This window comes from Megalops cyprinoides, chromosome 12, assembly GCF_013368585.1.
Source record: "Megalops cyprinoides isolate fMegCyp1 chromosome 12, fMegCyp1.pri, whole genome shotgun sequence".
NCBI lineage: Eukaryota > Metazoa > Chordata > Actinopteri > Elopiformes > Megalopidae > Megalops > Megalops cyprinoides.
Window position 1 is genome coordinate 15,230,744 of NC_050594.1, and position 27,990 is coordinate 15,258,733.

At 44.1% G+C, this 27,990-nt stretch overlaps 1 protein-coding gene across 2 annotated transcripts in view; it reads right to left on the minus strand.

The window, feature by feature from the left end:
- Positions 1 to 7,971: 7,971 nt before the first annotated feature.
- Positions 7,972 to 27,990, minus strand: part of fndc5a (fibronectin type III domain containing 5a) — a 35,936-nt gene continuing 15,917 nt past the window's right edge. The window contains exons 2-6 of one of the 2 annotated variants that reach the window (XM_036542536.1): positions 21,187 to 21,302; positions 20,207 to 20,405; positions 13,995 to 14,084; positions 13,035 to 13,168; positions 7,972 to 10,167 (exon numbers count right to left, since the gene is read on the minus strand). In XM_036542536.1, the coding sequence (XP_036398429.1) occupies positions 10,120 to 10,167; positions 13,035 to 13,168; positions 13,995 to 14,084; positions 20,207 to 20,405; positions 21,187 to 21,302 (587 nt within the window). In that variant the 3' untranslated portion in view covers positions 7,972 to 10,119. Of the gene's footprint in view, positions 10,168 to 13,028; positions 13,169 to 13,994; positions 14,085 to 20,206; positions 20,406 to 21,186; positions 21,303 to 27,990 lie in introns of those variants that run through there. The other variant, XM_036542537.1, reaches the window with a different exon arrangement.

Sequence of the window (27,990 nt, forward strand, 5' to 3'; positions counted from 1 at the left end):
TGAATCAAAATTTGTGTCGATCTCTCCAGGTGTCCTTAAAAATAACGCAGTTATAATTAATCACACATTTACTATAAGATTTGCTCCCGTTTCCTTCATATGTAGTCTTTGCAGCATCTGAAATTCAGAAATGCTTTCAGCAATAATGCACGCTCATCGCATCTGATACTGAACGGCATGTATGCTTTTCAGTTGTAAAGGCTGTGAACAATGCTAACACGTCCAAACTAAGCTATCTTTGGATACTTCACCTTCATAGTTAAATCTGTTATTTTCTTAGGATTAAGTGTGTGCCGCCATCTGCTCTTGAAGTTTAAAATAAACGCGCACAAAAACTGTTACAAACTGCGGAGTTGAAGAGGCCTGCCCTTTAACGACTGGTTATCGAACGTGGCGTTTTTTTGTTTTTTTTTTTCCCCCTCCCGTTCTGGCGCTGTCCTCCCTGCTGGCCCCGCTCTCCCGTCGGTGCGGTTGGATGCTCTTCCTCACAGTAGGTGAGCAATTCTCCGGCACATTCCCCCGGTGCACTGAGTGTTTGTGGGGGAGGTAGGGCTGCCGCTTATTTGTTTATTTCTCCCGGAGGTTCGTGACATCGCCTGCAGCGGATAGAACGCCTGCCTCTGAAGAAAAAAAAGACAAGAAACAAAAAGCACAAAAAGGTTGGCTCTGAATTCCCCCCCCACACCTTTTTTCCTGAACACCATTGGTAGCGTATGAGTACCTTTTTAAGCAGTTTGCGCCTTGTAAACAAAACACCATGGAGTACACTGTGGGAACGCCTGCCTCTAAATGTGAAAGCCCTTTAAATGCCAATTGTGGGTACAGGCTAGTGGAAAGGGAGAAAGAGGGTCATTTATTATGTAAATGTGTATTATGTAAGACTAACTCTTTACCTCTGCATTGAGTGGAGTACAGCTCGCAGGCTAAAAGCAATCTGTGTAAACCCCTGTACCAGCAGGAATCGCTGTCGATGGCAAAATGAATGTGGCACAGTGCATTTCCCAAATTGGTATTGCTCTCTGTGCCAGTGCAGAACTGCAGTTCTGAATGTTATTTCATTTTGAGCTGTTTTTGAAGATGCAGTCGGTTGTGCTGTACAAACTTTGATAGTGGTCTGTTCTTGGCCATTTAAGTTAATGACTTCCCTCAATTGAGTAACATCTTAAGTGGCTGCATATCTGTGACAGGCATCAGAGTGTACCACATAGAATGATGCAGATGGTATGTGGCATGATCCCATCTTTTATTAATTTGCAATAACATTTGCACTTGCCTTATTTATAAATGCCTTATTTACCACAAAGAATTCTTACCACAAAAAGGTCCAGAAGGAACACCAAGAATTTTTGCATATGCTGTTTCTTGTAATGCATTTTCTCAGAGGTAGAGGTGTTTTGCTCACATGGCTTTGTGTGCATGGATGCGTGTGTGCACGTGTGAGTGTGACTGTGTGAGTGTGTGTGTGTGTAAAAGTCAGCAGTGCAGCCACGTGGCTTTGTTTTCGTGAAGCTGTTGGGAAGGGTCTTGCCCAAAGGGGTCGGTGCGCAGTGCGCGGTGGGAGCCCGTGTAGGTCTCACAGAGTGCCCTCGTCTCTAAATAATGCAAGGTGTTAAAGTAGGCCTGTCTGCAGGAATCAGCAAGAGCCTGCCTTTGGCGAGCCAGTCAGGAGGTCTGGGGCAGCGTGCAGAGTAGGGGGGGCTGGTATGCCACGTGATAGGACTTCCTCCTCAGGGTTCACGACAGCCCCAGAAAAACGTGTCCGCAAACGTGCGTGGGTAGAAAACTAGCGAGTTGAGTATCTCTGCTGGCCTTTTTGTGTCCTGTTTTTTTTTTGTAACATGGTAAGTGATTTAAACTGTGTGCTTTTGGATTCCATTTCCATTCAATTATGTATGGTATGTTAAGGGCCAGAACCACAAAACGAAACAACTGAACAGGCGCTACTCCTGGAGGAATACGACTTTGCTGGTGTGTTCACCGTTTTAAAAACAGGTCACTGCTGCTTGCTGCCAAGGGAGCCAATCAGACAGTCAGGGACACTATCGGTTTGCGCCGCTTCCTCTAGTCGTAACTCCCCTCTTCATTAAATGACAAAAAACGCCAAGATGTGAAGGAAGGTGGCGGATGAGAGTCCCCCATGCTTAGCGTCACACGCAGCATCTGGTGGGTGACACTCAAAATTTGAAATTAAAATTTCTCCATCTGTTCTCTTGAGTCATGATTAGGTTTTTTTATGCCAGCGTTGGAGAGACATCAGTAAACTTAATCTAGGGTATGAATTCATCGAAATAAATCCGAGCTGCATGAGCGGTATCGATTTCTGTGGCTTGAAATCACGGCATATTTAATGCACAGCTTGATGGCAGGTCTAAGCACATTAAAATGCAGTGGCCTTTGTGATCATGCTATTGACTTTTTTCCTACAGGGATGTGCCCTTGATACTCCCTCCATCCCCCTTGCAGAGTGCTTGTCAACACCCTGCCAAAGCATAGTGGTGCCATCTGAGCATGAGGATTGGGTTATTTTTACTTTCACTAATATCGTTGAACCAAAGTCAAAAATGAAGATGCACTGACATCATGGCCGCAGAATGTTGTGTGAATGTCGTACCGTACCTCTCTTGCTAAGTGGCTTTTTGCTCTGTTAGCTGTATATGTATTGTATAGGTTTGTTGTTTGATGTTTGTCCACTGTGTAACAGTGGCAGATGAGATGGTCAGATACCTGATCATAAAACAATTTTAAGGTGGTTCTGGTTGGATATGACTTGGCTTTTTTTATATCTCTATTTGACTTTTTCTACATAATCTTCATCTGCTCTAAAATCGCTTTCTTTGTTTATTAACAGAGGGTGAAAGAGCCAACAAAAGGCCTTGTCTTCAGCATTCGGAGCTCATGGGATTGTTAAATTTAATTATTGGATTTGTCAAAACATCCATGTGCTTTGCATAGAAATAGTTGTATTAAATTTGCAGTTCTGGATATGCACGCTCGGCTTAGTTGCCTAATGCTGTAGTTACAGATGCACCTGTTTTCCACAGACAGTTCCATTCAAAATATTATTTTTAAAACCTTTCCAGTATAGCTGCTTGGTTCTTTCATACATTTGACCACTGCCTTTAATGAGCCAAAGACATTATAGTAATTCTGTTTCCATGGCAATAATGTTTCCTCTTTTGCTGTCTTGGTGACGGGGATTATGGGATTTTGATTGATAGAAAATTGACTGGTGGAACAGCTTGTTCTGTGGTACGGTTGCCAGATTAAGTCACTGTTTTCAAAGGGTAAAATGATGATGTCATATTTTAGGACCCCTTAGCACCCTGCTGGCTTACTGTATTAAATACAGAGGGAATGATAAATAACTGTTTTGAACAAATGTGTTTAAAAAGATGCATTTTAACACCCACAATCTCAAAACTAAACATAATGACAAAAAGACTACTTCACATCACTTTTTTAAGTCCCACGTGTCAATGCTAAACCAGGGACTAGTCAGCTAGCCTGCTTGAAGGAACTGGCAACCCTGTGTGTAGGAGACAATTCTTGTCTGTTTTACTGTTGTCACAGTTTCTGATTGACCCCACCCAGTGACTTCCTTAGCTCCTCAGACAGGGGATTTTCCCCTGAGAAAAGACAGGGGCACTGAAGACAGACTGCATTGAGGAATGTGTGGCCACAGCAACAAAATGTGAAGATCCTCACCAAATGACGAAGCCCAGAGGAAGAGCGGTCACACTGTCGCTGTGTCACACCTCATCTTCATACAATCCTGGAGAGGGAAGGATTTGCAGAAACCACTGACTCTAGAGCTCATTTCTCTACATGGCCTTGACATTGGTTATGCTCCTGGCTAAGGGCAGCTGCACCAAGCATCCAAAGCCAAAGAAGAAACTAGGATTGTGGAGTGATGGGAGTTATTGTGTGAGTGTCTATCTGTACACTGCACTGTGTGTGTGTGTGTGTGTGTGTGTGTGTGTGTCTGTGTGTCTGTGTGTGCGTGCATGCGTGCATGTGTCTTGCTTGGTATGATAGTAGTAGTACCAATGATGACTAGTGAAGAGAAATATCTTGAGGCTGTGAACAGAACGGCCCATGGTGAAACCACATCACTACATATTATTGCACTGCATCATTCTCATCGTGGGTTTGACAACAGATGCTGGGTGTGAACCTGCAGTAAAAGGGTGTAATATCCATACGTGGAATATCCCTGCTGAAATGTGAGGGAAAAGCCACTCTCAAAATGGCCCTGCAGAACACCTTAAAACCCTACAGCATCTGCTAGTTACATTCTCTGGTCTTGAGCTATAGGAAGCAGGTAACGACGAGTTGTTAATTTAAGGTAATGTTGTTACCATTTTGACTTCAAGCATCCATGCAATTGTTAGTTTCAACCATTGATAGCTTAAAAAAGTAAATGATTGAAGGAAAGCAGTGTTTGAAAATATTAGATAATTTTTATTCAATTTACATGTAATACACAAGTAGACATATATACTGTACAGTCCTTAATATAAATGGTTTAATCTTGTTTGTGCATAATAGTAGAACCATGCTAGCCCTCATAAAGCGATCACTATTGTACATCTCATACATTAAATATGAACAGGATGGTTTACATAAAGCATTCCTTTATTTCTTATTCATGCTTCTTCCTACATCTTTTGCTGTTGTACAAAGGTATGTAAATAATCATGTGTTCATTCAGCTTGGCTCTTGATTATTACTATCCCTATAATTCTCAATCATTCCTCAATTTCATTAAAACTCCAATTCTTTAATTCCAGGAAAGTGTTTAATTTAGAATGCTTGAAGGAAATGATCCGATTATTCCACAAGGAAATGAGTTAGGCCTGAACTCTGCATTCTCTCTGAAAGAGAAATTAAAAATGCAAACCTCTTCCCCCCTGCTGACTGTATTCACAATGTAACTGTGTATGCCCAGTTTAATTTACAGGTACACTTTAAAGGTTTCCCACACCTGTGTTTTCATGGTTCCACAGCTACTTCGCTTTATGACACTATGATGTCCTTACTGTAGTAAAAGTGGAATGTTGGATTATTACAGTCCGTCTTTAAACCACTGCACTCCCCACGGTAACCGTAACGAGGCTCTCTATCATCTGTTATAGGGGCTAGTGAGAATTGCCAAAAAGCTCCCCCCATTGTGCTGCGAAATTTTTGTTCAGCCGATTTGTCCCCCCCCCCCCCCCCCCCCCGAGTGGGGTAGATGGAAGGATAGGATGTCGCGCTGCTAGAGAGAGCTGACTGCCCTAGCTGGATCTGGGGTGGCTGAGGGGCCCTTCTGCGTGAGGCTGTGGGGGGTGTGGTTGAAATAAGGCAATGGATTGAAGCTACGCAGTGACCCTGCACCCAGCCACGTTGGGCAAAAACGTCTCCGACTTGCTGTCAGAGGCATCTTCAACCCCAGTGTGACCTGGTCATTAGGTGGTGGTTACGACTGCAAAGAGCTGTGGAACTGCATTGTTCTGGAAAGCCCACCGAGCTCCTAAGATGCACAAGTGGGACCTTTTTTTTTCCTGGTGTTTTTTTGAGCCCTTGACTTTGTGGCGCAAAAATAGCTTTTCACTGTTTTCGCAGAATTAAATCAGAGACTTCTTCCTGTGGATGATCAAGAGGCTCGCAGTATTGCAGGATTCATTTTTAATGAAACCGACGAAGGTGGGAGGGGTCGTCAGTCACCTGCCGTGATGCACTTAAACCAAGCATCTGGTTGTTGTTATTATTTATCATCATTATTATTTTATTTTTTTATTATTAGCAGTAGTAAATTTTCAAGAGGAGATGAAGGTCAGGCTAGATTGAGAAGTCTACTTCCACTAGAAATCAGAGGGATCTAAGATTGTTGGTAATCTGCATGAACTGAAATGTCTTTTGAGCTAATATTGTATTTTTTTTTAGATGACAGCTCTACAATTTGCACATTCAATGAGGAATACGGTGTTAGTTTACAGTAAATATCTGTCATTCTTCAAGAGAAAGGATGCTTAATGTTGACAAGGAAGTAATTGTTCAGTTTAGAAAAGAGCGTTCTCTGTGTCTCTTTGCTGTGTGTCAATACACTTTCGTGTCATTGGCTGGTATGAGCTGGACAAGGCCCAAAGCTTGACAACACCGATGATATGAATGGAGCACTAGCAGTCTGAAAAAAATAAATCTTAATTCAATTACACAGCTCTTTATAAATACTCATTCTTATTGCACTGCAAATAAGTCACTGGCGAGTAAGGTTTCATGCTGCGGGTAAATGAAAGAAGCTTTACTGTGTAAAGTTGCTGAGGCTTTTGTTTTGGGGTTTCTTGGTTCGCTAAACAGAGGCTGAGTAAAAAGAAATGCTGTGCCAGCTCTCAGCTCTGATGGATTTAAACTCGCTGGCTGCCATTATGGCTATAGTTCAAAGAAAATGTCCATGGAGATGGTCGTCATTTTCCGTTATTCATCCGCAGGCCCCTATCGATCGGAGAGCTGTGGCACTGCAACATGAAATCTCTGCTCAGGAAAGATGGTTTCCACCTTCAGCAGCTCAGAGCTGTTAATAGGCTGGGGTAATGGAGCGGAACCCTGGCCTGGAAAACTCATGGCCAGGCTCAGCGTCAATCAAACTGGCCCCTCTCTTTTTTTTTCTCTCTCTCTCTCTCTCTCTCTCTCTCTCTCTCACACACACACACTCACTCTCTCCCTTTTCCATTGCTTATTCTATGATAGGGGGTGTGATGTAGTGTGAATTGGTAGTCAGCTGTCAGTCTGCTGACCCCCGTCCTTCCAGATCTACTGTGAGCTTCCATGACAGAACACACACATCCACAGACTTCATTTTCATACAAATGTCTGACATTTTTCCCAGAAACCTGGGTCAGGTATCAGCTGTTTAAAGGATAATTTGGTCAAAGGTGTCTCTTAGGTGTTTGAGAGGGGAACCTCCCTCAGCACAATGCAGAAGAACTGCATGCCGTGTCAGTGTGATGACATCAATCTGCTCACAGCGAGACCCAGGGTGACCCCCAAACCAGCAGTGGAAGATGCCAGAATATAGCAGCCATCTGTGAGCCGGGGAGTGCGGAGAAACAGCAGCGTTGCACTGCTCCCAAATCAGACAATAAAGATTGAGTACCTTCGACCATGTTTTCATTTTCACAAAAAAGCACAATGCTGCGTCTGAACTGGAAGTAGTGTTGGCTTCTACTGTGCTATAAAAATCCCTGTACTGGGCATGTAGCACATTTATGGCTGTTCTTTAAAAAAAATTATGTCCCCAAATGGGTTTTGTCTGGGGCTGTTCACAGCAGCTGTGTAGAGCCAATGCTGAGGTCCAGCTGGGTCACAAGTCAAAAATACTGGTTTACAGGACTATTACTGCAGCATGGTGGTGGTGGGGCAGAGGGGTTAAAATCACTAGCATGGAGCTTCCTTTAGAATAATATCTCTTCCTTTAGAACGCTGAGTTTATACTGTAACAGGTTTGCCAAAGAAATTCCTGCTTTTTACCTCACCGCATATTTTTTCATTTTTTATAAATATATACAACACCCAAAAGAGAAAACAATACATCTGTAAATGACTAAAAACGCCAAATAGGAAAACACAATGAAATTCCTCCAGAAAGAGATAAGAATCAATAAACAGAGCTTTGAAACTGCCCATGAAACTCAAAAAAGTGATCAGGCCCCCTTTTTGGCTTAAAGTGCCAAAAAGTGTCACCCCATCTTACCAGAACCTTCAATAAAAGCATAAAATTACTTTTTTGTTGTCATCATTTTCACTCGAACAATCAAACAACATGACACAACCGGACAGTATTTCAAATAACCGCCTCCATTTACAGCAAACAAAACATCAGAATTTAAAAGTCATTCAAAGTGTACCTGTGTCATTCCATTCCAATGGACAGGATTACCAAAACAAGAATTTAAGGCAGTTTTACAAATGTATTACACAATGTATCTCTGGCCTGAGCCCTCCATAACCCCATGAAGATAAAGGGGATGTTGCTCTTTGACCTGACCCCTCCCGTCTACCCCTTTAAACACCTGTCAGAGATGTGTCAAAGAGTCCACACATGTGGGAAAGGGGGCATTGTGGCTCTTTGTGTGTGTGTGTGTGTTTGTGTGTATTTTAATTGTAAATTATTGTATAGAAGCCCTTCTTTCTGGGTGGTGACTGTGGGGAGAAATTCCCTGGTCACTATCGCACAGATTATACCTACATAAAGACAAGAGGAGGTTGATCTACGAGCACATTATCGAAAGTTGGTTTCTGTCAACGTTGAGACACTCAACTACTTTATTCAATCATAAAATCAGTGGGTGGAGGGCAAATAAAGATTAAGATGAGGTTATAAGGAAAGTATAATGGCACACTCAAGTTTCCTCAACCCCTTCCGCCCAAATCGCAGGTGTACTGCTGAAGGTGAAGGTGTACTGCTCTCCCTGGGTAAAAGATGTATGTTTTATGAATGCCACAACATGGGACACTCACTGACAGTGAGTGACAGTGAATGGTGGACACAGGAAAGGACTGAGGTAAGGAGGAATGCTGGACACAGGAACAAGACAGGTAACTCAGGTGAGGGTGAGCAGTAGAACGCAAGACAGGTGAAGGTGTATGCTTGGACATAGGACAGATGGGATAGGGTCAACCCTGGTCATGAGACCAGTGACTTACAGGTAGGGGTAAGCATGAGACAGATGACCCAGACAGGTGAGGTGCCCCACTCTAGGTGGTTCTCTGCATTACAGTAGCCTGAGCTGTTTGTCCACTCTGTTCCTGTTACCCAAAAGGATTTTTCCTGTAAGTTTTCCCATAAAACCATCACTATTGGGGTGTAAGACAGGGCTAAAACAGTGACAGACATAGGTACCTTTAAAAAGTTTTTAAAACATACCTCAAGAAATGCAAATGCAATATAATGTGACTGGATCTGTCTGTCTGAACGTTATCAGTCACCTTTAATGACAGGCCATGCAATTAATGTTACTAACAAATAAAAATAATAATAACAATGAAAACATTAGTGTGTCGAAGGCTGTATGTAAAGTACGATCATGTGCTTATCGAAGACAGCAATCTCTCAGTGTGCTGGAGAGAATTTTGACACATTTAGTTGATGTACTTGATGTGTGCTGTCACAACAAATGACTTTGATCTCCAATTGGGTTGAAAAACTTGGAGGGAGAGAATAGGCACAATCATGAGATGTGTTGCTGTGATCCAGTCTTGGCGTCCAAGCTGCTCTCTGATGTCAGGAGTGGTTCTAAAATTAGCCGCACGGTCTCTGGACAAATCCCTGCGTGCCCTGAGAGGAAGTTAGCGCTTGGACAAAATGCCTCTCGATGTTTGGAGAATGTTAGCGATGAAATCCAAGGGAGGTCTGCAGAGCTGGCCCATCACCGCTAAATGTTGTGTGGTCTCTGGCTTCAGTTTTTCATTGTGATGAATAACAACATAAATAAATCGAAGGAAAGAAAGGGAGTGTGTCTGAAAGAGTGTCTGACAGAGGGAGTGTGCTGAGAAGAGTGTATTAGACGGGGAGATACAGAGATAGTTTGTTACTGAGAGAGAGGAGTTTATGTGAATGTGTGTGTGTGTGAGTGAGTGAGAGACAGAGAGAGAGAAGGATGGTTTGTTGAGAGGCAGAGCAAGGGAATAGCACAGTTTGAAGTTTGGCGCAGTTTTCCCAAGCGTTCTAGCCTCGGTGATAGTATGTGGGAGAGCTGTTTGTTCAACGATAAGAAAACGAAGCCGAGAAAAAGGGTCTTTTCCCTGTTATCTGCATCCCAAGGTGCTTTACCGCCGGCTTCTCCATGGCTGAGGGCTTATCCCCACGGCCCTGTGGTGGACCTGCGGTCGTACCATTGTCTTTTCGTAGAGAGGCCTGGTCTTTAGCTTCTGCTTGCCCCTGGCCAAGGCTCTTTTTCCCAGGGAATCTCCCAGTTTAAACATCCACCCAGCTATTTCAAAAGGTGGGCTGAGAAGACTCTCCCAGAAATCCTGGCTCTTCCCAGGATCCCGAGCAGCACAGGGGATTCACATATATAAATATATTTTTTGATGTCCACCGGGTTTAGATTATCAGTCTTTTTGCATGAGGATGAACAGTCACACCTCAATGATGTTCACAGATGGCTTCCTGTTGTTCTTGGGAAACTGAAGAGGCAAAAACAACAGCGGACACCATAAGACAGATGGACTGAAGCCAGACCTGGAAGAGGTCCGATAGGCTCCAGTTCTGTGTGAACATGGAGCCTATTGGAAAATCTTAGTACATAGTCAATGCCGTGATAAATGGGCAGAAAAATTGCATGTCTGGTTCTAATATGTGCAGTTTGTTTACTGCCTAAAGGCTGAGATTCTCTCATAAAATATAAAAACCTTTGATATTAAATGTACTGTCTTAGGATTTCAGCGTGATCTAAAGGGCAAGGTTGAGGCTCCTTGGCAATACAGCATTTGTTAAAAGGTAGGACTACTTTAAAAAATCCTCAGTTTCTGACTGGCAGTTCCAGTTTCTTTCTAAAGGCCTGACTGGAACAGAGCTGGGGGGTGTTGCTTGCTCTCTGGAGAACAAGAACATATAGAACATCAAGCACTGTATCTGTAGCACTCGGAACAGTGGGGGGAGGTGGGGATGACAACACTAAGTTCCAAGGAGCTAGGACAGTGTTTTGCAGTGAAAAGTTAAAGGACTTGGAGTGTTGTTTTTAAACTCAAAAAGTTCCCTTTTTGTAAAGAAGATGTGTGGCACAGTATGCCTTAGCAGAGGGTTATGGGTTCTGCTTCTTAGTTTTGACCTTAGTAGAGCTGGAACCAACCTGGTTCATAATGAAAAGAGCCTGCTGGGCCCCAGGTATTCAGTGTAACTGGGATAGAATGACCCAGCCTGATTCCAGCTCCACAGTGGAAAAGGCGTTATTATGAGCCTTACTGGTTTCAGCCCTAGAGCAGAAAAGGGGTTAGTATGACCTTTTCCACTTTAGCGCTGGAACCAGGCTGGCTCGTTTAGTTCAGGTTCCAGGAATTGTCCTTCTTTTTCCTCCCACTGTACAGTGTCAGCACAGCCACCTAGAGTCACAGGTGCTGGCCCACATCCAGCTATGGATGTAAATGGCAAGCAACTTAACTACAGTGCTTCCATCGGTATTGGTCCTTCAAAGTGTGGAACCAGTGACAGAAGGAAAGATCATCACACTATTGCTGATCACATCAAACTACCAGAGGTAGAGAGAAATAATGGCCTCTTTCTCGCTCGCTCCCGACAGAGATGAATGCACATCAGTCTAGCTGAGATTTCACCTAGGTTCACCGTTTCACACTGTTCTTAGTCACAAGAGAATGAAGTGGCTCTCTCATCACTCTTGAGGATAAGGCTCCTGCATAAAAATGCAGCAACCCAGAAAGTGATGGGACTAAAACTGTTGGTAGTTTAAGTCTTAAGGCTTTGGAATTGCTCTCTGTCCACTGAGTAGCTGTGAACAGGCAGTTGTTCCAAAATCTTTATAAAAAGAATCTTTATAAAAATGCCCTTTTGAGAGTAGCTAGCTAGCTAGATGTCACTTTCATTTCCAAATTAATGAATCAATGAATACAGAACAATTTAACATTTTTTTAATGAACATGATGTACAGATTGACTACTTTTTTTCTATGGATGGGTAGTCATGCACATAAGTCAACCATTTGCTTATTCACTTGCCTGCTAACTGGCTAATTAACTTTTGCTGTTGATTACCATGGCGTTTGTCTTTTTTAATATTACTGAACTAGTTGGCTATAATTTTTTCAGCCTCATAAAACAGATTTTGCAGTGGTGTATCTTGTAGCTAATTAGTCATGTTAGCTGGCTAGTCTGAAAAGTGAAACCTGAAAATTGAATCAGCAAAAAATAAATAAATAAATAAATAAATAAATAAATAAATATTGCAAGCTGAAGAAAAGTCTCCATACCTTCTAATTTCTGTATTTGTTCATTTGTTACTGCTTGGTGGCAAGCAAGGTATAACTTGTGACAAAAGGACAGCTTAATCAGGGGTTTATGAGAACAGGCAGTGATGGTTCTTTCATGCTTGACATTATTGAGTGTGTTGCTCCAAAATAAGAATGTAATCAAATGCTGATGCAACCAACGCAGGAAGTAATCACTTGCAGGTCCTGTCATCCTTTCAAGAGGAGGAGACAGAGGAGACGCCCTATTCCTGCTGTCCCAAAAGATTCCAGCAGAGCCCAAAAGTGACGTGCTAATCACTTTCACTTTCCTTGCCCTAATTTGACTGCCAATCCACAATGTATTGTTCCACATGAAATTTGTGAGTGTGAGCAGGGTATATGAGGAATGTAGTTTTTTCCATAGGAAAACCTCAGCATTGGACTGTAGGTGAAGACTATGCAGTTGTTTCGATCTGAGCAGATGCCAGGATCTGGTTTCAGGGAATATAATGGGAAAGCATTTGTACCAGCTAGTGCTTGCCTAGTTCCAGCCCTGCAGTAGAAAAGGGTCATTGTGATCTGGACCGATTTGCTGAAAGTAGAGTCTAAATAAAACTGTAAACTTAAAACCCTACAAGGAAGAGTATATGTGTAGTCCTTGGCTAAGCAGTGATCAAAATATACCAAACAGCTGCACATGTCCCAGTGCTGACAGGTGAAGGGAGACTGCTATGTTTTTACATGGACTGTGATACTATGGTGGATTGATTAATTGATTGAATGATCGATTGATTGATTTATTGATGCACATGTCCTGTAGAGATCGAAGAAATGCTGGCTGCTGTTGGGGTGGAGTCAATGGGGAGACAGGTGGAGACCTGTGGCTGGTGTTTGGATGAGGGTTTGTGTTCTCTGCCAGGTGTCGTTTCAGTGTGGCTGGCGGCAGGGTGGTGGGGGATGCATTTACTGTTGGAATGGAGGAATAGGGGAAGTGGGTCTTGTGCCAGAAGTGTGGAAGCGTTAGTCGTCGGTACAATTCACCTGCCCGTGGGCTGGAGGGGGCTGTGGGGGAGGGGTGGGGGTGTTTTATACCTTGCTGCGCAACAGCCCCCCCGTCGGGTGCTCTGGAGTACTGCACTCTGATGAGTTCTTGGCTTTGTCCTTGTTGTTGTTGGGTTCATTGTCTTTAATGATGTCATACTGACGACAGAAGAGAGCAATCACACCTTTACAAAGAAGAGTGGGAGAGAGAGAGAGACAGAGAGAAAGGAGGGGACACAAAACAGATAATCACTTACAACCAATATGTGACTGTAAAATAAGAGACAAAAAATTAAACCAGCAGTTAGAGCGAATCTGGAAGTAATATAATGAGAATGACCTTGGTGTGAACAACGGTTTAATTGCTGTTCTATAAAGCTGATTGCAGCCGAGGAGAAATATATATTCACCCTGCATTTGCTACACAGTAAAATTGATTAAACTCTTAAAGTGTTTTGCGGATTTATTATCTGCTGTCCAGAAGTGAGATGGAGTTGACGATTTGTCAGGTAAGCAGAAAGCCCCAATGGTGCAATTACACTGTTGCTCCACACACTCTGTTCCCCCAAGTTAAGCTCTCCCGCTGTTCCAGATCTGTGACAGGTGTTTCAGACTATGAAATACCTTAGTCACGCCAGTCAGCCCAGACCTCCGGGGAGTGGCTGTCTAAAACTGAGGCAGAGACCCGTAAGAATGAAAACCACTGCGGGGTATGGAGCTCTGCTTTCCTAATTATCGGAGACGTCTGTATTACGACATATTGGAACGGCACCACCAAGGCAGAGGCAGAGATGATGCAGCGATGTGGAAAAGGGGACCATTAGATTACGGGGAGTGGTAAAGATAAGACTCTGTCAGAGTTGACAGGGTTGTGTTTTCGTTGTGTTTTGCATGCATGCTGTGATTGCCTGTTTAGCTGCCCGTGTGTATACACCTGCATACGTGCTGATGTGTGTGCTACTGTGCGTGTGTACAGGGTACACCTGGCTGCTGGTACAGTCCATCCCTCACCTGCCCACATGATCAGCACCACCACAATGATGATCAGCTCCCCCGCCCTCAGCTGGGTAGTCTGTCCCACTTCCTCCATTGTCACCTCGTCTGTGAGGAAAGAGAGGCAGCAGGATGAATTTACCTGTGGGTATAAAAATCTTTTGACCTACTCTCCCATTCGATAAACCACTGCAGACGTTCATACCTGCTACACAGTTTATCTGCAGACTTGACCCACACATATTGTCAATGGTTTACCTGGAGACTAACCACCTGATCAGTAATGTATGTATAAATCTAGACAGCTGCTTAATATTTTACCAACAAAACCAATATGTTTGTTAACCTGCAGACATAAACACCTTTCTAACAGTTTACCCACATACTTACACACCTTATCAATAGTTAACTTCCAGGCATACAGACACGCACAAATTCGACATCCGGCCACACTGGGGTTAGTTAGTAGTTAGTGTCTCTCTCTGAGTAAATCATTGACTCTGCCTTAAAGAAAGTAAATGGAGTCATGCTGTAAATCTGGAAGAGGAGGCAGCCAAACAAGACTGTGTGCGCTTTTCTTCAGGGAGCCATTTGAGGGATTCAAAGATGGGGAAGCCGAGACATTACTGCTGACTCGGCCTGTGGGGGAGACTGATTTCTCAATTTCCCTCCTGTTTTATGTGTGAGTGACTCACCTGCATCAGCGTTTTAAGTCTGTTGTCTCTTGTTGACAAGAAACCTAGTTAAGATTCTCCCAGTGACAGCATCCACTTGCACACGGCTTCTATAATTAATGCTTCATTAGTTTGAAGGACGGGTAACGCTCTTTGGAATCTGTCTATGCCTCAATTAGACATTGTTTACCTCACGTCAAGGAGCTCCGAAGCACAAGACCTATGAAGAATACATAGATTTGTATATATACATTTATATTAGCGGTGTTGCTCAGGAGATATCTGTTGTAGAGAACATCTGAAAGCAAATTAATCACAGCGTGGGGAGGCATTGATCTGGGCTGGTTTCAGCGCACTCGATTATCATGGCTAATATCCTTAAGGTCTCTGTGGATGTGAAAGCATGGAGACTGCGAGTGAGCTTTAATGAGGAGCTCTTTGAACTGCGTGGCCATTGTGGCCCTCTTTCAGCAGACACTCTCATGTGGACAGGTTGGAATGTCTGATTGCATCCAAGAGCGGTCCCTTACGCTGTGCAGAATGTCACCTCCTGTGACCTCACAGATCAGGGGAATCCAGTCTATTATAATACTGCTTTCCAGGCTAGAATATTCCCTGAATGCCACACAAATGGGAAGGACTGATTCAATTTCACTCACAGTACCCAGATAAACATTGTTGCCCCCCCCATGCATTCAGCTCCGACACCTGCTAGAGAGGATGTGGGACCAGTGGTGTGTGGGCGTTGGAAAATTAGATTGAATCCCACCAACTCCACCGAGGCTAGCACTGGCTCACATCTGCAGTGCATTGTAGGAGTTGATTCACCTCTGATCCCAGTCAAGTTAGGGGCAATCTCTGCCACACCATTCCATGACACTCCCCTGCCTCCCTGCCCACCAAGACATTGTCGTCTGTCCATCTCCGAGTTTTGCAGGGAGCTGTCTGTGTGAGTGTCTGTGTGTATATGTGTTGTGTATATATATGTATGTGTGTGTGTGTGTGTGTATGTGTGTATGTGCATGCGGGCGAAGGGAGATATGGTGCTAATGGCTGCATCCCTAAGCTTTGGTTGTTGTTGCCCTCCCACTCAGTTTCCCTCTGTTTCAACCAAGTGTCAGAAAGGTAGAGTGACAGAAAAACATCTTTTAATCTGTGGATTACTTCTACAGGCTTTCCTCAGGAACATTTTCCTGTCTTTGAGTGTTCAGGGGATGAACTAATTCCAGGTTTCATTTTTTTTTCTTCCTCCTGTTTTTAGCCAGCCTCTTCACTTCACATTTTGTGGAGTGAAGTATGTAGTGTGTGGGTGTGTGTGAGTGTGTGTGAGTGTATGTGTGGGTGTGTGTGGGTGTGTGTGTGTGTGTACATCTGTCAAAACTGAACAATCAGAGACGCAGCAGAGATTGCTTGTTTCATTATGAATGTTGTCACACCATGTGCTGGGATTTACTGGCATCACTTCTTTCCCTGAGCTCTTGTTCTGTCCTCTCTCTCTTTCTCTGGTCTCTCTTTCTGCAAGTCCCACCAGCAATGGGGGTAAAAAAAAGTAGAGAAGCAAAGTTTTACTTTTCCTGAGGCACCTCCCTGAATTCTCTGTTCAGTATGTTCTTGGAGGTGACTCCAGAGACGGCAGGGATGGTGACAGGCCAGGTTAATTAAGTGAGATATGAAATTAAATACAGACATACTGACAGCCCTCTTTCTATTGGCCCTGAGGGATTCACACCCCTCCTGGGTCTCTCCTCTGGGGCGAGAATGTTGGTCCTGTCACGGTTGCCAGCCGAAGCCACATGAACAAGTAACAGATGAGTTGGCTTTATTGTCTGCAACATGGCTTCACGGCTGAAGGTCTCTAAGGATTGCACCCCTAATACAACATATCTGTGTGTCTCTGGCTTCTCAAGGGCAAAAACACCAGTCTATTAAGATTAAAATAGTGTTCAAACAGGCATTAGGGTTAATCCAGATGACCAGGATAATACAAGTGGACCAGGCTTAAACCAGCTGACCAGGGTTAACATACAGCAGGAGCGCAGCAAAGTGCATCTATAAACTTGCAAGCTTAGAGACTCAGGTAACGCACTGACTGATCTAATCTGAATGATCTGCCATGCGGGTGAAGAATTTCTTTTTAGTTCAGAAATTCATCATATTGTCACACAACACTGTAAAACAGAATGGTTTTGTCATCATTTTTTATTCTAATTACTAATATATTTCTTCGCATAGGTCTTCCATCCTTATGATTTCTTCTCCACTGCACAGGAATGGATAGATAGATAAATATTTAGATGGTCCTTCTATATGAACACAAAAGCTGGCCGCAAACTGTAAAACAAACTTTTTAGGAAGGGACAGCATAGTTCTCTGGCACCCAACACCTCCAGGTACAAACAAGGCCCTTAATTCATTACATGTAGACTCCAGACAAAGGCAAAGACTGTCTGTTCAAGAGACTGAGACGTTTGGTCCAGAAATGAGCAAGTTCATGCAAGATCACCGTATGCAACATTTACCATGTACCTGTATCATCCTTTCAGCCAGCATCATTGGAGTCACATGATCATTAGATAATGACCTGGCATCTGTCCCACCATGTGTTTCCTATGTTTACATTTACATTTAGTTCCTTAGTGGACGCTGTTGTCTAGAGCAACATACATAGGTTACAATTTTCACATATCCATTTCAAACAGCTGGAAATTTACTGAGGAAATTCAGGTTAAGTACCTTGCCCAAGGGAGCAATAGTAGTGCCCAAGTGTGGAACTGAACCAGCAACCTTTGGGTTACAAGTCCTACTCCTTAACACCACAGGCTTACCTGCCTAGGCTGTGTGGACCTGGATGCTTTGTCTCTGGTCATAATAGAACAGGAGGGACTGGGGTGGAGACAGGGAGGAGAAGGGACACCAAAGAAAACAGGTATGTTGTATTTAAATAAGTGAAGACAGGTGCCAGGATTCAGATATTTTGCCAGGGGGTGTCTGGATACTCCTTTCCTTAATATTTGAATAGTGGGTGACAGATTTGGGGAGGGAGGTGTTTCTTGGTTTCTCTTGCTTTCTCCCCATCTATGTTGTGTGCTGGAGCAATCACAACAGGAGTTACTGAAAAAGCCTATTCTATCTCTCTCCTGTACCTCTCCCCTCTCTCTTCCTCTCTCTCCAAATCCTCTTGCATGTGCATAAGGATGGAGACAGTGTCATTATCTGAGCCAGGCTGAGTCACTCCTCACAACAACAGCCATTTATCAAGCTGCCTTAGAGGGGAGAGGAGAAACAAACACTTCGTGAACAGGAATAAATTAGGGTTAGGGGGCTTTTGTTTATTTATTTCATTTAATTCAATATGGCCGCTGTTGATCCAAGACTCTTTACTCTTTAATCCTGGTATTGCTAAAAGAAGATATTTGGATTTCCCGAAGATACTCAAACTCTAACTGTGTGTGCATGTGTGTGCATGTATCTCTGTGATTTCTAAGTAATTCGGTGTTCATTTGTAAATCAGTATTCCTCAGTTGCTCAGTGTTCATTTGTAACTCAGTGTTCCTTAGTAACTGAGTGCTCCGCAGTAACTCAGTGCTCTTTAGTAGCTCAGTGTTCCTTAGTAACTGAGTACTCTGCAGAAACTCAGTCTTCCTCAGTAACTCAGTACTTCTCTGCGGTAAGTTTGTCCTCGTTTATCCTCTGGCATCGAGGAGCCGCTGGGGGCAGATGTCACCCTGAGCTGTCAATGCGTGTCGACCTGCCTCACTGTATCACCCCTGATGGCAGAGACGTGGAGAGAGAGGGCAAGACTGCCAGCCAAAAGCGCATCAATTGCAGCCAGATGCCACCCTGAGCACCTGGTCACCGTGTTGACAAACGGCCTTTCACAGAGATTTATAGTGTACAGCGCAGAAGGTGCTGTATGGGAGGATAGCTTTCTCATACTCAAGCCTGTCTCAAATGTGGGAGACAGTTCATACATGTGTGCACTTATGCCTGAGTGAGATGCGACATTGAAAAACTGCTGAATGAAATCAGTAAGCTGAATGCATAGAATATACTATACAGGAAATGCCTTCATTGCCTTCAAAAAAAAAATAAAAAAATACTGTTATATATTATTTATTCTATAGAAATGCAAGATTTTACAGGCTGTCCATCCTTAAATTTATATAGTTGTTGCATTGTGTGTCAATGGTATAGCAAGTGTGTGTGCGTAGTGTCTACAATTTTGGGATGGGTCTGTGGGTTGGTGTACATGATTAATGATGGATTACTACGTTGATAGACTGGAAATCAGCAAGCAATGTGACAGACATGTATCCAAATTAGGCAGTCACCCAAAAGGAAGAAAGCCAAAACCAATGGCATTGCAGAAGACACCACTGACTAAGTTTTCTAGTTGGAGATTAGAATTGTTTCAGGCTGGAAATGTACTGCTATGAGCTGGGAGGTGTATTGTTTGATTTACTGTTTTCCAGCTGGAGACTTGTTGTTTTGGAGTGGGAGATATATTGTTTTGGGGCTGGAGATTTACTGTTTTCCGGTTTGAGATGCGTTGTTCAGGGTGAGAAATGCATTGGTTTGGGGGAGACAGGGCTGCTTTCACATCACAAATTGCTGAACGTGTTGTTCACTCTCTTTCTGCCAGCTGGGAGTCAGGGGACAGATGATCTCAACATTGAAATGCTAATGTTGTTTAGGGATGTTTTTTGTGTTTCAGCGCCAACGGACTCTCTTTCTGCTGACACCAGCACACGTTTCTTTTCTTTTTTTTTTAACAAAACAGTCTCTCTGGAGCCGCAGAAGTGACAAGTGAATTTTTTTTTTGTTTTTGAAAAGTTCATGACCTCGGTTGTGAGGGAATGTAATTTCTGTAGAGACACAGCTTGTGCCATCATTGATGCGGGGCTTAAAACAATATTCTGTTTCTGTGGCGTCAGAGCCTGTTCCTGACTTCACTAGAGTCATTATTGATTTTTATTCACCTTGGTTTTTTATGACTTTTTTGATTCCTGATTTAAGTTTCCCTAATGGCATTTTGTCTCATGCTTCTTCATATTTATATATATATATATATATATATATATACCACATTTTAATGATTAAGTTCAGTTCAGATTTAGTTCACTTTATATTATTTTATTAGGTCTTTATAAATCATGCGTAATGCTGTCATAAGCTGTGTATTGCTGTTTCATGCGTTCATGGGTGCTTCTTGATGATTGATTTACATTTAATGTAAAATTTGACATTGATCTGTGAAGCCCATTCCTCTGCATTCTCATTGTCATCACTGCACATACTGCACTCATAGGGAACGGCTATACAATGATTTAGAATCACAACACATTAAAGTATAGATTTTCAATGACACTTACATTCAGTCATTCATGGTGGCAAAGCCAGATGGACTAACACGTTCAAATGTTTCAGAGAGATTCAGCTCTGATCCTGTCCGACATGGTCATCAGGATTATGGATTTATTTGCCCCATCTAGGGGGAGAGCCATTCTGGCTCCTGTATTGCCATGTCCTGTGTGACGGCAGTGTGAGGGGGTTCACCTTTGCTCTTGGACGCCAGCTGCTCAGCTTCCTTTGGTGTGCGGAATCGAAGTGGTTCGCTCAGCGGGCTGGGCCCACTCATGCTGATGGACTGTACATGCACGATGTAGTCGGTCTCTTCCTCCAGGTCCCATAATGCACAGGAGCGCGTAGTGGTGTTCACTTCCTGGATGAAACGCAGCATGCGCACATCCTTCTTCTGTTTTGAACGATACAGGCATGAAAGCTCAGTGTGCTGCCTGTCCACATACACACAGCCATAGATTCATTTACATCTGCACACCCCTGCCCTAACACACACATACCCCTTCACACACATTACACATATATGATACTGTGTTCCTCCTGTGTGTGATGGTCATGTGTTTCAGCAGACAGTAATGAAGTATATTCTTAGTGTCTGGGGGCAGAAGAAGGCCTGCAATTTCTCTGTGATCTATATATGAGGTGCAAGTGGTGTAGGGTGGGGAGACATGCTACTTGTGCTGTCTTTAATGTGACGGCATGGTTAGGAGTCTGAAGAGCTTGGCAGTGAACATGCGCACGCGTGAATGACATTCATCATCGTATTTAGCCTCAGCACCATCTGCTGCCCAAACCAGCCACCCATCTCTCCCCGTGGGGGACATGTGCTGCTCTTAAGAGAATATAAAAGAAAAAAAAAGGAAAATATTTGCAAAGTAGCAGGCGGCTGCATACCAGAGGACAGTGACGTCCTGTCTTTTTAAAGCGCTGTAAGTGTGTGCTGTTCCCTGCCTGACAACCTTCATTTGGGAAGCACCCCCCCCCCCACTCCCCATGATGCATACCCGCAAACGGGAGCTTGATCATGTGCGGATGAAGAGGTGCGTGGATGCGGGCCTAATTTTCCTCAAGCACCACAGGACAGTGGCACGTGGTGACTGGAAATAATTAGCCCCCTGCAGGGGCGTTTGGGCAGAGGTCTCACGGGGCGGGGGTAGCACCCCGTCGCTCCTTACCTGCTGGGTGATGGCGAAGCCGATGACGGGATCCCCCCCGGGGATGTCCCATGTCACCACGGCGGAGTTAGCCTTCAGCGCCTTGATCGTCACATTGACAGGAGCCGTCAAGCTGTCTGAGACCACAAACAGAACAGAGAGAGAGAGAGAGAGAGAAAGAGAGAGGAAATCAATGAGGCACGAACGTTTTCATCTTCTACTTTCAACCCTTCCCTTTCAAGCATTGGGCGGAGTCTGACTTTCTGTTTATTATTTATTTTTTGTTATTTTAATTTCCTTCTTTCTTCAAAGGGCCACGTGCAGAGCCAGCGTGGGGCATGTTGGGGTGTGAGTAGAGTGAGTGTGTGTAGCGACTGTGGCGGTTCTTTACTCTGGGATCACTCCCGAAGGGTTCACGATCAATAGCTCCATTACTTCTGAACTTTTATTTACTGTGGTAGAAGTCCTCTTCCACAAGCTGAAAATGCTCTCTAATAATGCTCTCTTTCTTTGTACTGAGGAAGCAGAGAAGTATGTGTGTGTATCTGAGAGAGAGGGAAAGAGGGAGAGGAGAGGGATGTCTTAGGAATACATTTATGAAGAAAAAACACAGAAATTACAGAGGCAGTGAAAACTGCTGCTCTGACCACTGCTCCACACTGCTGCCCTGATAACTGCTTCACACTGCTGCTCTGACCACTGCTCCACACTGCTGCTCTGACCACTGCTCCACACTGCTGCCCTGATAACTGCTTCACACTGCTGCTCTGACCACTGCTCCACACTGCTGCTCTGACCACTGCTCCACACTGCTGCCCTGATAACTGCTTCACACTGCTGCTCTGACCACTGCTCCACACTGCTGCCCTGATAACTGCTTCACACTGCTGCTCTGACCACTGCTCCACGCTACATGGTATACCTGCATGTTGTGCCTTTGCTTCTATCCTTGTCCCCTTCTGAGGGGATATTGGTGAGCGTCTCACAGCCTCTGCTGAGAAGCTTATCAGAGCCGTGTGTTGTGGCAGCGAACAGCGCTGCCTGCATTGTGCCGTGGCCCACGGCTGTGTCCCTCAGGTGGCTCTCAGTAATAAACACGTCTGCCTCCTGTTCCTCCCCGGGACGTGCCTGTGACTCCCATCAGATAAAAAAAGAATTCCTCTCCGCTTGGCCATGTTGACGGCTTTGCCTCAAGAGATCAGGAGGAGAGTTGTGTTAATAAAACCGAAATACATTATGGATGAGCAGCCCAAGAGCAGGTTGAGGCGGCGGGGTAACGATGGAATGTATATGGATATATAGATGAAAGTATTCATTTCTCCTGTGGTGGAAACAAGGGTTAAAATGTGCTTCTCAGTTTTCCTGATGTCTCTATTAGAGACGGGAGTGAAATGGCGGGGGAGAATCATCAAAAGGACGGAGCATAAACAGTGAGGAAATTTCTTTTTTCCCATGACACGCGAGAGATCAGTGGAGGCTGGGTTCCTCTGAAGATCTGATTGCTCTTTCACATGCGGCAAATTGCAGTCGGACAAATTAGTGATTTAGACAAACGCACACCCGCATATGCCTGCATACACACATACACAAACTCTCACACACACACACACACCGCCATGCAAACACACATACGTATGTGTACAAACACACATGTAAACACACTCATACTTGTATGGATGCATACATGCACATACATCACAACATGTATACGGACGCATGCACACATTCTCTCTCTCTCTCTCTCTCTCACACACACACACACACACGAATGGCTGTGAGCATGCGCTGGGCAGACTTGGTTGCAGTGTACCATAGAGGCTAAACTCTGACACTCACTCACTGTCAAGAGCTTCTAGAAACAGAATTTCAATGCAGACAATATGATGCACAGGCTTGAGCATTTGGGGTAATCTGTGTGGAGAGACAGGGATGCATAGAGAGCGTCGTGTGGAGACAGGAGGATGGCTGGAGAGAGTTGTGTGGAGAGAGAGGGATGGATGGACAGAGCGTGTATGGAGAGATGGATGGATGGATGGATAGATGGAGAGTTGTGTGGAGAGAGAGGGATGGATGGAGAGAGTAATAAGTAATAACAGGGGTAGATGATGGAGAAAAGCCATGCTTGGATTAGCGCTGGCAGCGTTTATGAAGTGGGGGCTGAATACAAAATATTATCTTTCATGTGCTGCAATGTTTGATGTGCGAGCTGGAGCATGTCCTTCCTTCATAATTTCTTTTGTGCTGAGAATGAATTTCTTTAATGAAATGTGGCTCCATGCTCAAATGTATAAAGCTTTCTGGGTCTATATCAGTCTTAAGACAGGAAGACAGTCACAATGAGTGATCCACTTGTTAGTCATCATTTCATTTTCCCTTTCACTTATAATACATGGTCATGTATAGTTTAATTTATGCTTGAAGGACTGAGTGGGACTAAGTGCGTGCATAAAAATGAGAAGAAGAGAAGATGAAAACAAATCAGCTGTCTCGTGTTTTCAAAGGGGTAGTAAAGAAAACTTACAATGTCTCCACTAGTGCTGTGTCTGTTTGGTTGACTGCTAAACCAATAAGATTCTAGTTGTTGCTAAGAATAGTGGGAGGAGTGTGCATTGACTCACTTGAGTAAAGAAGAGTTGTAAAAAGATGTGTCACCAAATATCAACTATGATAACCGCAGAGTGAGGACCTCTTTTAAAGTACTGAAAGCAAACATCACATGTACTTGTCGAGCTGATGTGTCCTTACTTGGATAAGATGCATCTCAAGAACAAAAGTTAGCTGTAGAACAAAGCAAATTTGAAAGCATGGTGTATAAATGACAATTTTCAATCTTTTTTAGTGAAACCCCTGCTGTTGTTGTCTATTGATATCATATAAAGTGAAACTTGCTCCCTCTAGTGGCAGGGGAACATACTGGCACCCAGCCTCTCGGCTGAATATCTCGCTTCCCAAGCTGTGCACGTTGTCACTGTGTCCGTGGAATGAGGGATGAGGATGAATGAGCTCGGACTCCTCTGTTTTGGGGGGAGAGTGCTGGCCTGCCTGCCTGCCTGCCTGCCTGCCAGCCTGCAGGGGGAACTTAATGGGTCGGTAGCTGTATTGCTGTGGTGGCAGCTTGTGGAAGAGCCCCTGTTTAGCATTCCTCAGGTGCTGCGAGGTAGAGCAGGCTAAGTGATAACCTCTCCTCGCGCCACTGCAGAACAATGGAGAGACGGTGACACTAAATAAACCACACCGTCCCTCCCAGAGAAGAGCACGGTTATAGAGATTCAAAAGAGTAGCTCCTTCTGGATGAAAGAGGCCGCTATGAAAATAAAGAGCTAATGATATGGCTGGGTAATTCACCTCAGAAATCAGTCATATCTTTCTTAAAAATTCAATTCTTTTAATGAGGGGGCTGAGAGACTCAGGTGTTTAGATAGTCCGTTGTTTTGGTTCAGCTTTGTATTTGTTATCTGTTCTACTTGTGAGCTCTATGTTGTTAGTTTATGAGGTTCTGTAAAAGGAAGCCATCGGCCTGCAGACTAAACATGAATCATTTGCTGTTTTTCTGCTGCGGCTTAGTTTTTTTCTTTGTTTGATTTGTGCAGCAGGGAGGGGGACTCAGGATTAAGCAGAACAAGTGGCCTTGCCTGCTTGAGATAAAGTGTTAATTTGGGGGTCATGGTATTATGTGGCATTAACCAATCGAAAACTGCCTGTCGCATGTAGCTGGGGTATATGGAGTGGTGTGATTGTCAGCTGCTGCTGTATGTGAAGGGCCAGCTTGTACTGTGGAGCTGCAGTGGGGGAAATGATGACTGTATGTTCTTTCTTTCTTCTTCATTTTGTTTGGTCTTGACTTTGAAAGAATCCAGTGTAGCCCAGGGTGTCAGGCGTGGACGACATTCTCCGAAAATCAGACTCATTACCGTTTCATTAATCGTTTAATTATCAGCGCACTCCCCTCAGGGGCTGCTGGACGCGCACGCACAGTATCTCGTGCCAGTTTAGGAGAGCTCTGATCTGCCTGGGGGTAAAATAAACACGCTGTGACAGCTAACGTACCATTGCTGTCGTGGTGGGGATTTATTCCTGGCCACGGCTGCATCACAGACTACACATCGTGGACCTTTGCCATCCCTCCCCTGCATTCATGCAGGCGTCTGTGCCTAACTCCCGGAACACAGGCGTCTGTAACCACGGTTACTCTGACAAGGGGGGGGGGGGGGGGGGGGCATTAACAAACTACTACCACAGAGCTGTTTATTGAACTTCCCACGATTCGCTTTCAGAGGACTGCCAGGGCTCAGAAAGCGGACAGAGGCGGCCACGGAGTCCAGCTGCAGCAGCGCACTCTGAGAGGTTTCCCTCCCGTCGACACATTGATGGGATTCATGGGTTGAAACACACATTCCAAGCTCACCTGTTGTGCTGCTGGTGTCTACCACTGCATTCACAGACCACTCCCTGCTTTCTGATTTAGGACAGTCATGCTTTGAGAATGGAGCTGAATTGGTTTTGCATTGTATGTACTGCATTGTAGGTTTCACTCTCCCAAAGTCCATTTATCTCTGGTGATAAACTGACCTCTCCTATTGGATCCCATGGGAAGTGCATGTGGTGAAATTTTGTCGCTGTTTTTATTTATTTTTTTTAGAACAGTTGCTTTGTATTCTCTGTTGCTTCCTTAGTTGTAATTCAACCCTATAGCAAAAAAATCACAGGACTTCCAGCACAATGTACACAAAGGCCACTGTGGACATCTCAGTAATGAACAAACCTCTACAAAAGACAGCATAGAAGTGAAGATTTAAATAGACAGAATAGAACTTCTACCACTTTAAGGCACCTAGGGTGGTTCTATAAGGATAAAAAACCCATAAAAATTACTGGTTGGGCATATTAAGCATTTTTAAATTAGCCTTGCCAAGGCACTTGATTTGGTCTGTGCTTGGTACGGCTAAATAAGCACTTTCCCAGGGATTCTTTTTCAAACCGTTATTTACCTTTGCCTGAGAGCATAAAATCAATTTCAAGGAAAAGTACTGACTTGGCCCTATAATGCAGTGCATTTGAGAGACTTCCCACTCTAAAGGAGCTGTCCCTGGCCAGAATTTAGGTCATAGCACTTTTGACCTCTGTGAACTATATCTGGCTGGACTTTTGGTCATGGTGCCCTTGACTTCTGTGAACTATATTTTGCAAAATGAAAAGCTTCACTTTTAAGTGAATTATTAAAGACTCTAATCTAAAAGGACTCCCTTTTAAAGAAGGGCATAATGCACCGTGCCAGGATTTTTTTTTGCATGGTTATGTTTATTTTCTCAACCTCCAATAGCCCTGTGGGTAGACTCAGTGGAAGCAGTGTCAGTGTCAGTACTTTATTCAAATTTATTCAGATTTGTTCTTTAATTCTTCAACCTTTGCATTTCCAGCTCTCCAAACACACACACTGAGGCTTCATGGCACTGAGTAAGGGTGGTCAACTCTCCACCATTCCAGGAGCTTGGCTGGAAAATAACAAAAAAGCTGATAAAAAGAGAAGGCATTGAAAACATCTTTCCTTTGTCTGTTTTCTGTCAAGAAGATTAGTGCCTCAGTTCTGGCTGCTGGGTGATATTCCATTCTGCCCTGATCAGGATCCATTGCTCCCAATACGGATCTGAACAGTGGATATCTCCTGCGTGCTTCACATTGGTTCACCCATGGAGCTACCTCTGTTGTGGCCCCTCCACCCTTTAAATGATTACATGACGTATTTCCTTTTTGACAGGGCCCACAGATTGCATCTTACTTGTAATATCCTCTCTGTATCTAGTACATCGGTTTTGGACTCCCTGAGAGAGCACGGACAGAGAGGACACGACAGCGGAGCAGAGAACTCTCTCATCAAAAACAATATGACACAAATAATGTCCCTTTATGAGAAAGCTCTACATGATTCAATATGTTGCATTTGATATGATAGGCATTTCAGGATGATTGTAAATTACATGAAATGCATTGAAACATTATCGCTTTTTTGAAGGTTGTGAGCTGCGACTGTCTGTGAGTGAGAAGTGAGGGTGACTTTCAGACACCAGACTGTTGTGTCCTCACTCCTCTGTACCCAGCATGCACCAGGGGACCCCAGGTGCCTCTCTTCTTTATTAGCGTTGCCGTCACCCTGACAGCCAGTTGTCTGAGGGTTCGTCAAACGCTGGCAGGTGATGCTGCGCTAACACCTTCCCTAATTAGAGTGCGCTGTGTGTGTGTGCCATCTGAGCGATGCAGGGAGGACTGGGCTATCTGACCGTGCGTGTGTGCGCGTGTATGTGTGTGTGTGTATTTGGTGGATGAGGCTGAAGGTATATTGGGAATGTGAGAGAGTTTACAGTGTGACTTTGTAGGGAAAAATTTGTTCAATGTGTGTTTGAGTGCATATTTGTTTGTGTTGGAGAGAGGGTATTTAAGATAATGTGTGTGACAGTGTGTCCATGACTTTGAAAGATAGAATGCATTGTGTGTGTATGTGTGTGTGTGTGTGTGTGTGTGCGTGCGCACGCACGTTTGCACATGCAAGTCTGTCTGCGGAGGAGTGTACCTGTGGATGTCCAGGTGTACAGGGGTTGCTCACCTATGAGGCTGAAGGAGAGCAGCCGTCTGTATCTGACAAGTCTTGCAGAGATAAAGGACTATCAGCAGACTGAGGTTATATCCTGCAATAGCAACGCGCACCATATAATCTCTACTCTATAATCTCTATTTCTGCCACTTCTATTTTCCATTCTCCGCGTCCTCTAAAATTCACTGATTCACATAAAAAAGCCCCACTCTCTTGATTAAAGCCTGCCAGTGCACACT